Source organism: Candoia aspera, chromosome 2 (genome assembly GCF_035149785.1).
Source record: "Candoia aspera isolate rCanAsp1 chromosome 2, rCanAsp1.hap2, whole genome shotgun sequence".
NCBI lineage: Eukaryota > Metazoa > Chordata > Lepidosauria > Squamata > Boidae > Candoia > Candoia aspera.
In genome coordinates, this window is record NC_086154.1 from 125,931,441 (window position 1) to 125,946,066 (window position 14,626).

General features: G+C 44.9%; 1 protein-coding gene across 5 annotated transcripts in view; it reads right to left on the reverse strand.

Moving 5' to 3' along the window:
• ITGA7 (integrin subunit alpha 7) overlaps positions 1–14,626 on the reverse strand; it is a 54,137-nt gene that overhangs the window by 22,412 nt on the left and 17,099 nt on the right. For 2 of the 5 annotated variants that reach the window (XM_063293542.1, XM_063293544.1), the window contains exons 2-5: positions 9,910–10,037; positions 7,065–7,144; positions 4,668–4,923; positions 3,706–3,828 (exon numbers count right to left, since the gene is read on the reverse strand). In XM_063293542.1, the coding sequence (XP_063149612.1) occupies positions 3,706–3,828; positions 4,668–4,923; positions 7,065–7,144; positions 9,910–10,037 (587 nt within the window). Of the gene's footprint in view, positions 1–3,161; positions 3,282–3,705; positions 3,829–4,667; positions 4,924–7,042; positions 7,145–9,909; positions 10,038–14,626 lie in introns of those variants that run through there. The other 3 variants (XM_063293546.1, XM_063293543.1, XM_063293545.1) reach the window with 3 other exon arrangements.

Consider the following 14,626-nt stretch of genomic DNA (forward strand, 5'->3'; position numbering starts at 1 on the left):
CTTTGGGGGCCACATTAAGGAAAGGGCTGGATTTCCCCAGTTTTGCCTCCCTTCCCACCAAGCATGCCAAATTGTATCCACTGTAAAGACTGTTTGGGGAAATCAGTACTTTAAAACCAAAACAGTTGAGAACAACAGTTGAGAATGGGATAATCGTAACATCATGAGGACCAGGCAGGAAAAGACATTGCTGGGGCATTTTCATGCTAAAGGGGGAAGGGAAGAGGATCTCATAGAAAGGGAAAATCTCTTTAAGAGAAAAACATTCCTTTCTGAAAAAGGCAGGCAAGCTTCATAGGCTCTGCTGCCTCATTAGACTCTCTCTTGGCCTTTGTCTGTGGTCTTTTCCCGCTGCCCTAAGGGACTGAGTGAGTTTTGGCTCGAGTACCAGCTCCTGATCAGGAATGCAAAGGCTCCTCTAAATATACACCCTGGTAATCTCCCAGAAGACTGAAATCTGGGAGAAAATTGGCTTTTCAACTAAATCCCAGGAAAGAGCCTGCGATTCGTCTGAAAATGGGGTAGTAGGATCTTGTGACAACTTAAAAGTCTAGGAATTTTGTCATAGCATCAACTTTTGTACCTACAGTCTACTTTATCAAAAGATTATCCCAAGAACAGAATATTATATATGTATCCCTGTGATTAAGAGGGGTGGATGAGGGGTAGATAATCATACTAAATTGGTGACTGTACCAAAATATAGCAAAAAAGCATTGTCATTTTTCCTCAGCTGTGCACCTATAGTCTAAGTTCACATGACACATTTCACTGAGTCATTTAAAGGTCTAGTGTGTCATGTAAATCTAGCACCGAGGTCAGTGTGGGTTATTGACAAAGGGACCATGTGCAATCAAAGAGGTTAATTCTTCCTTCTGGGCCTTTGCAGCCCTGCAAAATTGGGGAGGGGGGCTGTTCTACAGAAGGCCCTCCATCTCAGTTTCTCATTTGCACCTCTGTGCAGTGGATGAGGGGGCTAGAGGGGGACAGGAAATGGGTGGGATAGCTAAACCTCTTCCTCATCTTGCCTTGGTGTTTTTCTCCCTTAAGCAGGCAAGACGTCACAGCAGTTTTACCATGAATCCTCTCTGGTGCACTTGGCCAACCATTTTGTTTGACTCCAAGTAAAAAGTTCATCTTTCTTATTTATTTATGTACATTCAGCCATACCACTTCATGGTACTCACACAAATTAAATGGTGTTAAAATGTCAGTGTTAAAATTGCCTTAAATATTGTTATCAAAAATATAGAATTTTTAAAATATATGTATTTTAACCAACTTTGATAGGGCCACTCAAGTGTCAGGGATGCCAAGGTAAACAAGTAGGTATTTTATGTAAAATTTGTAAGAATAGACCCACAAAATGCAGCAAGAACTTAAGTAGGTCTTTAGCTGTTTTCTAAAAAAACCAGATTCGGCTCCCTTGTACATTTTTCCCAAAGGACTAGTACTGCTGTAGAGAAGGCCTGGTGACCGACATGCCCCAATGATAAAGAGTATCACCACATTAAATTGGAACTAGTATACTATCTGCAATCAGTGCAGAGCTCTCAGAGCAGGGATCATGTGCACCCATTTCCAAGCTCACATGCTACCCATCAGTGTTCTGCACCAACTGTAATAATGGATAGAGAGCATTACAATCATCCACCTGGGAGCAGCATATGCACTACTAAAATCAGACAAGCTCCATCTGGAAACAGCCAGAGATGACTTGCAGCTAAACCTGCACATCAGTGTTTCTAGTCACTGACATCACATGCATCTCCAGCAACAACAGAGCACCCCCAATTCCTGCATTTGGCCCTGTAGGAAGAATACTACCCAAAGCAGCACTAGAGTTAACACCAATTCCTGAGTCCAAGAACTACTGATCCAGAGTTGCCAACTTTCTCTATCGTCATGTCCCTATATAGCCACACTGATGGCAGCTCAATTGGAGCCAAGAACAACTGATTAGCAGGCCCCGATCCTGCAGAGACTTCTCACTAGGTCGAGATGCAGCTCCAGCAGTCCCACTGGTGTAGCAGCTACACCAGACAGATGAGCACCTCTCACCCTGATTTGTCTGGAAGTTAATGGTAATGTCAAGAAGACGGAACCTCTGTGCCCATGTTCCAATCTCCCCATATAGTTTTCACCCGTCCTTTCAGAGTTTCCTGCCATGCTTCTCCACCTAGGTGAATCTCAGTTATGTTGGCTGAGGGATGGGTCCAAAACATCTAGAAATCAGCAGGCTGGGAAGAGTGCATCTTCCAGCTGATTATATCCAGGGAAGTTCGTGGGGTGGAGGGGAGGTGTCGAAGAAGTCAAGGTGCCAGCCACAACTGAGAATGAAGCCCTGCCCTTTTTTACATGCAGTGCATATAGGACACCTGCAAAACAGGGATGGGCCTTTGCATGGTCACAGCTGCCATCTTGATTTTTTATCTTCCATGAATGCCCTGATTACATCCTCCCCACCCCCCACCTTTCTCACACTCCAGACTCTCTCTGCTCACACACACACACACACACACACAATGCCAAATGCTAGTAAAGCTCTGACACAGTTCAGACTAAAGCGTACTGCTGCAACATGTTATGGAAGCATGCAGATGCAGATACATATCACAATGTCTTTTGAGCACAAAAGTTTATGTTCTCTGAACTGCAAAAACTGCCTTTGAAAGCAGACCAAAATAATGTGGCATTTCTCTACTACCTTAACTGTTTTCAAACATAAATTTTAAAAAAAACTTCCAATTTTTTAGCTATATACTCTTGATGCCCATGTTAGTGGTGCTAATCCCTATTGAAACAGACTGCACTGAGAGAACTGGACAGTCGTTATTAAGCTATTTACTGAACTGCCTTTCCCAAGCCTCCTGTCCTAGCCATGTGCTCCCTGTTACAGCAGCCGGAACAACCAACCATCTGCAGATCCCTGTTCTCTTACTGTTACAGCCACAGCAGGAGGTGTGAATGAAGCCCCCTACTGGTTGGAAGTAGCAGGCCTTGAGAATTTGAGTGCCATGTATTTGGGGAGGCAGAGAAGAGGGAATGACAAAACACAACAGAAGGGGAAAACAACATAGACTAGCTAAAAATAATAGTGGAGAGGAAGAGGTGGCAAGAGGCAGAAATCACTGAGACGGGCACACCAACACCTTACAAACCTAAGTAGCTATTCTGGGCTACGTCTCCAACAGTCCCGGGGACCCGTTCGCTGGGTTCTGGCGTTTTATAGACCAACTGATCAGGGTCTGAGCTATCAATGTTTGTCACAAACAATATCCCTGCAAGGCCAATGGGAGGAGAGAGAGGAGAGAGAAGGTTAGCGGTGTGAGAAAGCTGGGCGCCCAGGCAGGGAAACACCACAGAGCACTGGGCAGGAATCAGGAGACCTCCAGGGCCTGGGTTGTGTTCACACACTATCATCCAGCTGGGCCCCAGTCTGTGACCCAGCACGTATATAGTTGCTGATCAAACCATTCTGCTTCCCAGATTTAACTGCCCCAGTTCAAATAATGAAATAGGGGCTTATTACAAACGAGAGTTACTCTTCCAATCAAGAGTCCACTCATCAGTTTGGGATGATGTTTATGGCCAGGCTTCAGTTCTTCCCAGATGAACTTTTAGCTTCCCACCCCCAACACCCTGCCCTGTGATGGCCTGTCTGATTGCTCTGTAGTGCTTGGCCTGCTGGGCGCAACCCCGTACCGAGGTAGCTGTTGGCTGGCAAGGGGATGAGTGAGGGATCCTGGTCCTTTTCTCCCCCGGCTTCATACGGCCCATCGTCGTAGTGGCCGAAATCCAAGCCACTCAGCTCTGCCCGTATGGTCCCTGCCAAACCAAACACCTGTTAATGATGGGCAGAGTGAGGGAGACACTGGGGGGAAAATGTCCAGTCTTGCAGTGTACTAGGAGAGGAAGGCCTTTGCTCAGACATGCCCTTCTGTAGGGGTAACTGCAGAGGCAACCGGCTTGTCATCAAATCTATAGGGAGGATCTGGACAGATGCTCAAAACTAGAATGCCTCTTAGGATGATGCTGAGAGCAAAGAAACAGAAGACACAATGGGCATTTCCCAGTGACACAAGCCCTAGATTTGGTTTTCATAAGCCCATCAGCTCCTTTGTCTCCTAGGACATTTATGATCCTTGGACTAAGCTTGTCTTTGCAGCAGCTGTAGATGGAGCTACTCATGGACCAGATAGACAAGCTGTGGGGCTGTGATGTGGTGACTGTGCCCATTATCTGCTCTTTCTGGCACAGCAGAATATGTCTGTCAGTACTGGTCATGTTGGGGAGCTCCTATCCTTCAGAGGCAAAGCATCAGGTTTATATTCAGAAAGCCCTCCACACAATCCCTGGTATCTCCATGTAGGATTGGAGAGGCAGGGGACAGACCCCTTCCAGTGCCATTCCCTGCAGAGAATACTGAAAGAAACCCCCCAAGGACCTCCTAGGAGTCACATAGGAAGATGTAATCCCAGATTTGGATACCAGTTGATGATGGCATGGATGGTACCCACAGCCATCCTCTGTTCTATTCCTTTGGGGAAGGGCATTGCAGCTTCAGATGGAGGTATGGTATGACTGGCCAATCATACTTGCCAAGGCATGGGTCAGGGCTACCTTCCTTGATATTCTTTTTTGAAGGCAAAGGCTGGCCAGCTTACCCTTCCAGTTGTATGTGCCAGGTGCCCCAAAGAGGATGTAATGCCTATCTGCAGTGAAGCCCGTAGCTATCCCCTGCTGGCAGAAACCGAAGCGATCATGCCCATGTTGCCGCCCTTCGCAGAATTTCCACTCGCCACCATCCAGTTCATCAGCCACCTGCAGCCCCTCGCTGAGTACATAACAACGGCCAATCACATCCCTCGTCTCCAGAGTGTCGTTCACACGGTTCCGCGCTTCATACAAGTGAGCACAGGTCTGGGACGCAGGGGAAGAAAAAAGAGACAGGGCAGAGAGGATTAGAGAGCATGCCGCCTCCTAGCACCTCTGCACAAACATCAGTTGTAAAGGGCCTGTGGTCTTTTCAAAGGTCAGCACAGGCTACGAGTGGGGTTGATGCCATAAGCTGCTCCTCTGTGGTGCCTCAGCAATAGGGAAGAGCTTTAACCACAGCTTTAACCATCCTTTCTGGAGTAACATTATCTGGAGCTGGGGAAGCCCCAAGCAAGGCATGGTATTTATCAGATTATAGCCAAAATGTGAGTTATGTATTTAAATATACAAAATTATGCACAAAGCAGATAACAGGGATAATTCCAAGACAGGTTTAAACATCCTAACAAGTAGAGGATACCTAAAACTCACTTTGGGATTGCTTCAGTGATGAAAAACCTAATGCTGATTGACTGATGGATGGGGAAAAAATTGAAAGCACTAGTAAATTGCACTTTCTGTTCCTACAATTGCTCAGGCGGCCAAAGTATAACATATATCTTAGCTCACGCATATGAAGTACAGACCACCATTACTAGAGTGATCTGTATTTCATATTCAGACCCACTTCATGCACATCACTACTGAAATAAGTGTGACTTAAATTTGTCACTTTGGGAATGGTTTTAAATATGAATGAGAAAGATATGCGGTCTATCCTGGGATGTATCACTTCAGGCTATGAGAGGGGGGTATGCCATAAGCCAGTGCCTTCCCAGGGCTGTGGCAGATAAGCTAGACCTACACTTGAGGAGTTCACTCTCCAAACCAGGATACCTGCAATCAATAGATGGAGCTAAAAGCTGGTCCTGTTGGCCAGAGAAGGCTAGAAGACCCAGTTCCTAGTATTCAGACTAGCCTTTCCAGAGGCTTGTCTATAGCAAAAACATAATCTGAAGAGGGTTTGGGAAGGATATCTTTGTTTCTAACTAAGTTTTATGGATTGTTAGCTGCCTAGAGTCATTGTATGAGACAGGCAGATGCCTAAGTCCAGTAAGTAAGTAAGTAAATCTAAGCACCAACAATAGTCCATGAAGCTCCTGAGATAAGCCTTAGATCCCCTGATACCCCATATGAATTCTGCCTAGCTAATTCTATTAAGTCAGTGAAAAAGGAGCTTACTTGGCCTTTCCCACAGACATGCCAGCTTTCTATATGCAGTGAGGAATTACTGGGTGATTTTTTTTTTCATTCATCTAAACTGGCTCACCTACAGGCAATGTTCACTTGAGTAGCTATTTCAAATTAGTAGTAATCCCTTTTGACTCAAGCTTGACTTGTCTGTAATTTCATGGATATGGAACTTTTCCTGATAACAACCTAGAAATGTAATTTTCTTCTGGGATTTTTTAAAACTTCTTGGTCTAGCCTATATCCCTGGTATTTCCTAGTATCCCCATCCAAATACTAACAAGGACCAGCCCTGCTCCACTTTTTGCAATCAGCAAGATACTTATATTGTAGCCTTTCCCAGCATGGTGCCCATCCAGTGTGTGGCAATCTTAGGTCCAGAAAGTACGGTTGGTTAGGGATTCTGGGAAGATATCTGGAAAGTGTTATGGTGGGAAAGAGTTTTCTTAACATGCATTGACTATTGTGTTATTTTCAAGTATTCCTCAGAAGAGCACACATCTTTATATTAGACTGCTTGAGCTGTATGAATGCCACCATAGCAGGGTAGGTTTCTTCAACCCTGCCTGTGCACTCTAGTTTCACCGATACAACTTCCTCTGTAGATAATGTTAGGATACATTTACATAATTTTACTCAACAGTGATTGCAGCATAAAGGAGCATCCTTTCACTCAGAATACTAAGCACTATTTTACTTGTGTGAATGCAGCAAGGAAAATCTTGCTTCCTAATTTCACCTCCCCAACTTCACTCCTCACCTTCACAGCCCATTTGAAATCTGTCTCTTCAGGTCCTTCCATTTCCCCCAACCCACACGACTTAGCTATCACAACCCACTAAGTCTCTGTTCTCATAGCTGAGTGTGCTGCCTCCTCCTGTAAGCCATATTTATGCATTCTAGCTACGCAAGGCTGGACCCTACTAGGTTACTTGGCCCAGAACCAAAGAGGTTAAACAGAATGACCACCCACCCATCCAGTCATGGCCACTGACCACAATCTTTCCTCCGGGGCCTTGGCTGTTGACAGTAACACCCAGCCACTGGTTCTCTTTGCTCTCCTTCTTCAGGTCAACTGTAAAGTGGGAATGAAATGGAAAGATAGTTAAACTCGGATTAAGGAAGGAAGACTATTTAACCCTCTGTTACTGGGGCAGAGAGCATTTGATCCTTGCCTTAAATGGTACAACAAATTCCAACAAATACAAGAGATGCTGGCTGGGGAATTCTGGGAGTTGAAGTCCACACATCTTAAAATGGCCGAGGTTGAGAAACCCTGGACTAAGGGCATGGCCAGATGGTTGCATTAAAATGCTTTACTTCAATCTGTGAGTTAGCAAAAAAAATCATGACAGTTTAAATTGCCAAAATGGCCAAGGAGAGCGGTTCCCAGTGACCAGAGGGGCCTGGCTTCAGCAGCCAGTAGGATCTAGACAGATCTCACCCTGACTGCAACAGCAACCACATCATCAGTGAAGTGTGATAGGTTGTATCCACAGCAAAAAGAGAAGAGGAAAAGTACTATAATTAAACCTGGAATAGGTAACAGTAAGAAAAACTGGGGCATGTTTTTGCAGCATTCACGAGGAGCAATTTAGACCATGTCTGCAGCATGGGATAAAAAGCTAATCCCTCTCCCAGCCCCACTGCTCCAGTTCAAATCAAACCCCATATTCAAATCAGGCCCCACTGGACCGGCTTCGGGAGTTGCGGGTGGGCAGCACAGTATTGTGCTGGTTCTCCTCCTTCCTCCGGGGTCAGTTCCAGTTGGTGTTGATAGGGGGGGAAAGGTCCAGACCACGTCCCCTACTTTGTGGGGTGCCTCAGGGCTCAGTTCTCTCCCCTCTCCTGTTTAACATCTACATGAGACCATTGGGGGAGGTGATCTGATGGTTTGGGGTAAGATACCATCAATATGCTGATGATACTCAGCTTTATATCTCTACCCCAGATTGCCTGAATGATGCCGTGGATGTCCTGACCCAGTGCCTGGAGGCTGTGAGGGCCTGGATGGGGTGCAATGGGCTTCGACTCAACCCAAGCAAGACTGAGTGGATTTGGGTTTGTGGGCCTCCCAGTGCTAAGGTTTTTCCACCTCTGGTCTTGAATGGGGTTGCACTGCCCCAGACGGACCCGGTGTGCAATCTGGGGGTCCTCATAGACTCACGGCTCTGGCTCGAAGAGCAGGTGGCAGCCGTGGCTAGGAGGGCCTTTGCACACCTTCGGGTTGTGCTCCAGTTGCGCCCATTCCTAGACCGAGAGGCTTTGCTCACAGTCACTCATGCCCTTGTGACCTCCTGTCTGGACTACTGTAATGCACTCTACATGGGGCTGCCCTTGAAGAGCATTCGGAAGCTTCAACTGGTCCAGAATGCAGCTGCATGGATAGTAAATCGTGTCGGGTACTCGACACATGTAACACCACTGCTATGTGAGCTGCATTGGTTGCCGGTGTGTTTCCAGGTGCAATTCAAGGTACTGGTTGTCACCTTTAAAGCCCTTCATGGCTTGGGGCCAGGTTACCTAAGGGACCGCCTTCTCCCAGTTGTTTCTGCCCATCCAATTTGATCTAGTAGGTTGGGTATGCTGCGGGTCCCGTTACCCAGGGAGTGTCGGCTGGCGGGAACTAGAAGGCGTGCCTTCTCTTCCATAGTGCCTGCCCTCTGGAACATCCTCCCTCCAGAAATTAGGATGTCCCTGTTGGCCTTTCGTAAGGCCATAAAGACCTGGCTTTGTGCCCGGGCCTGGGGCCTCGAGCATGTGGATGGTCTTGTCTCTTGGCAGTATTAATATCCATGCATTGCTCACTTGGCAGCCATGTATATTTATTTTGTATTTATTTTATATTTTAACTGTTTTAATTGTGATTGTTTTAATTCTTTTATGGTTTTATTGTTGAAAGCCACCCAGAGTCACTCAATGAGATGAGCGGCTATAGAAATCAAATGAATAAATCCGCACTTAGGCAACTGCTAAGATCCCCTTTATCACTGCAATTTTGCCCTCCTGGGAACATTTCTAACAATGCAGTGAGAAACCAGAATAAGGCAGTAGGACAAGATTCTATGCTGGAAAGGTGTCCAATCAGGGTCAATCATCATCTCCATTCTCATTCCTCATCATTGCCTCATGAATAGTACAGGTCACCAAGGAATTGCCCCCTAGATCAAATACTGACTTCTAATGCAGCTGAGCTTTTTTTTTTAATGCAAATTGCCAGGATGCCATCATCCAATCTGCTCTGGAAATCAGACACTTTAACTATGCTTCCCTATCAGAGGCGTTCATGGGCAGAGCAGGGGGTAGTTAAGAGGTCAAGATGATGAAAGCAGTGTTGTCCTACTGGGATGTAACCTCCAGCCCTTTTATATGTGTGTCATGACTTCAGACAGACATACAAAAAGGGTGGAGCTTGCATCATGATGATGAGATCCTGCTTTTGTCATTTTGCCCAAAGCTTTCAATCCTGCAGACGGTCCTGTTCCCCACCCTGACCTCCTGGTGTGCTGGTCCAACCCTCCTACCTGGCTAGATGGCCTGAGGATTGAAATCCAACACATTTAGAGGACACCACGCTGGGGAAGTGACACATGTTGATCTAGTAGTCAGCAAACAGCACTCTCTGCACCTCTGCACATTTTATTATGTGTTTTGGGCCACAGGTCCTGCACTGACTGAAAAGAATTCCATGCTTACCCTTTGGTGAACTCAGGAGGAATCACAGAGAACCCGGATTCCAAACTGACTCCAGTTTAAGCCTGATCCAAATCAGACAAGGAATGTTGCTGTGTGGAAGGAAGAGTTCATTTTCACCCCAGTTTAACCATACTGGTTCCATACCTCCCTCATCGATGGGCACGCGCTCACAGTCCTTAGTGTCGTAGGTCAAAGGACATGCATATAAGCCACCAGTTCTTTTGGCCTTTTGACCTGGCAGAGCAGCAGCCTGTGGCGCTCCCACCAACAGCCTGAAAGAAATGGAGGAGAACGTTAGAGGGACTGAAAGAGAAGGGGAAGGAGCAAATCCGAGATGAGAGGGAGGGAGCCCTAAGATTGTGTGCGCTTTTTACTGATTGCTCTGCATCTGGACAGTTGTGGTATGCTAAGTGAAGCATTTAATTCTTCAACCAGGTGGTTTGTTGAATGTGGGCTAGTGCTCTGTCCTTGCAGTCTTGCTGTCTCATAAAATGGTTTTTTAACCTCTTATAATTTTGCAAAGTACCACCTTCATGGTTTTATTCTTTGCATCTTGTATCCTCTTGCATGGGATTATTTTTAATACCAAAAAAGAGATAGTAACTTGTATAAACAAACTAAAATGTTGTTTTTTGTTTTTTTAAGAAAAAACATACTGCGTCATGGAAAAAGATTAATCTAAAAAGAAGCATCGAATAAAAGGAAAAATAGAGAGCAGAAACTAAAGGAAACCCAAGGGTCTGCAGGATTCAGGAATGAAGGAAAATATGGAAAAGGTCAAATTATGGTCAGAAAATGAATTGATGTACAGAAGGAGGAACTGAAATTATTATTGTGATGGATCTAAAGATGCAAGAGAGGATAACAAAGAGGGCTCAACATGCTTAGGAACTGGATGTCTGCTGAGTTGGCAAAAGCTGCTCGCCTCCTTTCCCCTTCGTGCTATGCCACTGCGACCTTGAGTATTCCCTCTTCTGACATTAATGGGCTTACTGAAAAGCTCAATTAGTTAAAGAGAGAATAAATTCTATCCTAGGCATTTTTGTCAGGCACACATATAGGGGGAGAGGGAGGTAGGGAACAGCTGGGTGGGGAATACTATTCACACTCTCTCTCTGCAAGCAGATGCAGGGACCACGTTGGCTCCTGACCACATACGTCACCCACCTGTCCATGCCTCTCTCCCACAGCTGTCCTTTTCCTCCAGCAACCAGAATTCTTAATCAGGGACATGATGTCACTTGGAGCAGCCCACCACCCATTTCATGCTTGCATTCCTGACCAAAACAGCTGTATTTTGCTTGTAGTCCAGCAATTCCCAACAATAGCACATAAACCAACTAAAACTCTTCAAAACATATTAAGTAACCCAAAAGACCCAACAGCCCAAGAAGAAAAGACAGGAGTTATTTACAACATATAGTGCAAAGACTGTAACAGCCACTATGTAGGACAGACAGGCAGAAGACTAGCAGAGCGCATCCACGAACACCAACTAGCAGTCAGAAGACACAATGAGAACTCCTTAATCTCACAACACATGGACAGACTCAACCATAGTTTTAACTGGGAAACTGTGAGCATCCTAAACCAAGCCAAATCCAAAAACGCCAGGGAATTCCTGGAAGCCTGGCACTCAGACCAAGCAGCCATCAGCAGACACATAGAGGTAAACAACAGTTACATACCATTCAAAAGAGACAATAGAAAAGCCAAAAGACCAGGACACTCCCTTGCCAGCAATCAACACCCAGATATGCAAAAATCAACACTAGGATTAACACCAGATGAACCATCAAACAGCGCAATACACCCTAATCAAGGAACTATCAACTCAGGCAATCAACCAAGCAGCAAACAACAGCCCAATTAAAGAACTCCCAAGGAGAGAACAACACCCCAACCAACACAAGCAGGGCAAGCCACAGTATATAAACTGAGAGCAGGGCCCACTCCCTCCTCGCATTGAAGATGTTGCCTGGTCTGGCAATGAAACATCTGCAAGAAAACAAGAAGGCTCAGAGAGCACCAAGGACTCCACAGTTCAACCCTGAGCTACAAATATTCGCTTCCCAACAATGTCACCTACAAATTTAAGGGCTCCCATGCTGAATCACATTTTCAGGATCCCTTTCTTCTCTAAACCATTATGTTTCATACTGCTATTTATCTGTCTTCACACGCTAGATTCACACATTGTGTTAAGCCATAATGATGTGGCATGTTTGTTTTTGATTTAGTATGTTGTGTCAATGCAGGCATTCAATAAAATATGGATAAGCTACCCTGGCTTAATGTGATTTGTGAAACAAGTTTCATGATTCCCAGAGATAGACAAATCCAGATGTTATTGGACTACAACTCCCAGTATTTTCCATTATAGACCTTTTTTATGGGGCTACCCTGGCACATTGTCCATCTTCCAGTGAACATCATATCCACTGTGTCATTCATTTACATGTATATAGATTTTATAATTAAGAGACAAAATATTGAATTATTGCCCCACTTTCAAAGCCTGAAGAAGAGTCTAAATTAGTTGTTCTTAACCTCTTACCCTCCAAATGTGTTGGATTTCCATTCTGAGTTCATCTTGGCTTGGGGATTCAGGTCCAACCTATCTGAAAAGTACTAGCTTGAGGAAGATTGGTCTAATTCCTGTTAGTGTATTCATTTGTTCATGTATGTCCAAGTTTTCCTCCAGGACTTCAAGTCAATATACACAGCAGTCTGTGGTCTATTTTTTCCTTCAGTGGGTTGAATGATCTGAGAGATAGTGAATGGCCCTAAGCCACCTAGTGAGCTTCCATAACTAATGCTAGGCCCAGACTTAGTCTTGCTGATTCTAGTTCAACACTACATTGGTCCTGTTTGCATGACACACTTAACTGAGACAAAGTAGAGTCAGAATGCTGCAGGAGATGGGTAGAAGGAGTTAGTTATTAGCCCCAAACTAACTCTTCTCATGAAGCTGTGTCATCAGGATAAGAGGGTAGATGGAGGCTTAACCCTCCTGTCTTACTGCTGAAACAAAGTCAAAATCCTAGCCAACTGTAGAAGAATAGAGCTCACTATATTTGCATTCTCTCCAACTTTTTTGATCTCTTTTTGGGACACAAGGGAGGAAGGGATTTAGGTGAGTAAGCTCTTTCCCAACTCTTTCTATAGTGATGTTCACCCTGCTTGGCCCACTGCAGATTTTTAACCATCCCCCACCTCCACCCTGAGAAGGAGTGACAGCTTCCCAGCTTTGTTTCAGCAACTGGGAGGATTTTGAAAATGGCTACACCCTTTCTTTTACCAAGACATTGGTAATGCAGCAGCTGTTGCCACACAGGGATAAGTCAATTCCGCAGGGAGTGGGTAGTTTGGACAGCCTGAGAAGTTAAGCCAACACATTAGCTCTAATCATTGCACAGTGATTTTGTTTGCTCAAAGCACATTTCCTCTCCTTTTTCCAAGATTTCTACATGGTTGCAAAGCACAGGAGTGAAGGTGTAAATACAGGTTGCAAGGCCGCAAATGAAACTGACACACATTCTGTCAATTTCAGGATTTGTCTTTCTTTTTCCTTAACCAGGACTGGGTTTAATGCCATTCTGGACAAATGTGGTCAGTCAAGGGGGATGCCAGCTAATTGTGTATGCTTGGCCTGAGCCTTTGTATTTGACATTCAGGTAACATCCTCACAGAAAGAACATCACCCAGAGATAGGTGGTACTGGGACAGATGTTCAATCAGAAATCTAAAACAAAATCTCTCCAGTCCTTATTTCATGTGCATTTCAGAGAACATGCAGATATCTCTAGAACTATAGGAGCTTTGCAGAAGCCCCAAGGAGAAAACCATCTGTAACTTTCCCTGCACAATTACGCCACACAGAACTGCCCACAAATCTCAGAGTAATCTCAAATTTGTTCTCTGTTGGAATAAGCAAACCTACAGAATCCCTTTTTCTCTATAGCACTGCTGGCTGAATTGGCCATTCACAATAGGGGCATAGTGGACACAAGAGTTCCCAACACATGGAAATTCATATGGGTTCACTTAATAGGTTGGAGATCACAGAACGAAAGAGAAAATCATTACTGTATCAAGGTTATTGCTCATATCCAGTAAAATTCCAAAAAACACAGCATCACAACACTATGGTCATTTCAAAAGCATGGTTCGGGAAATGGAAAGTCAGCTTCTTTAGTTTAAAAAGAGGCAATGAGGAATTCTTGGCATAACTTTAATTTGCATGGTAGCATGCCTCCCCACTACCACCACTTCTCTCCAATCCCTCAAAAGCTCATTGTCAAACTTGCCACTCTCCCAATGCTGAGAACAATGAGCAAAAGTCATCGCTTCCACCCCAAGCTGCCACAAGTTGTATAGTAACAAAAAGCGGCCCTGGCCCCATTCCAGCAAAATGGAAATAAAATAGCCTAAACATTCTCCCTTTCATGTGTTCATTTGTCTAGTCATTAGCAAAAAAGTCCAGGCAGTTCCTATGAGGGGGAATTGAAAAGCCATCAAGCCACCTTTCCCCCAGAGAAGCTCAGGAACCATGATGAAACAGGAATGGTTACAAATGCAGAAATGGGCCATCTACAAGATACACAGATGCTCACCATTTAAAAAAAAAAGAACTAGTTTTACTGTAATTGAGCCAGAATTGAACTGGCTCAGCTCTCAGCTGCTTTCAAACTGGCGCAGTGTTCTCATGTGCATAGGTCTGTGGCAACCCTGAATGATAAAACATGTGACAGAAGCCACAAGGCTTACATACTTGCATCCAGCATTAGGACACATGTATGAAAACTTGGGGTTTGCACTGTGATGTCATGTGTTTCATCATTTTTGAATCTTTGGAGTT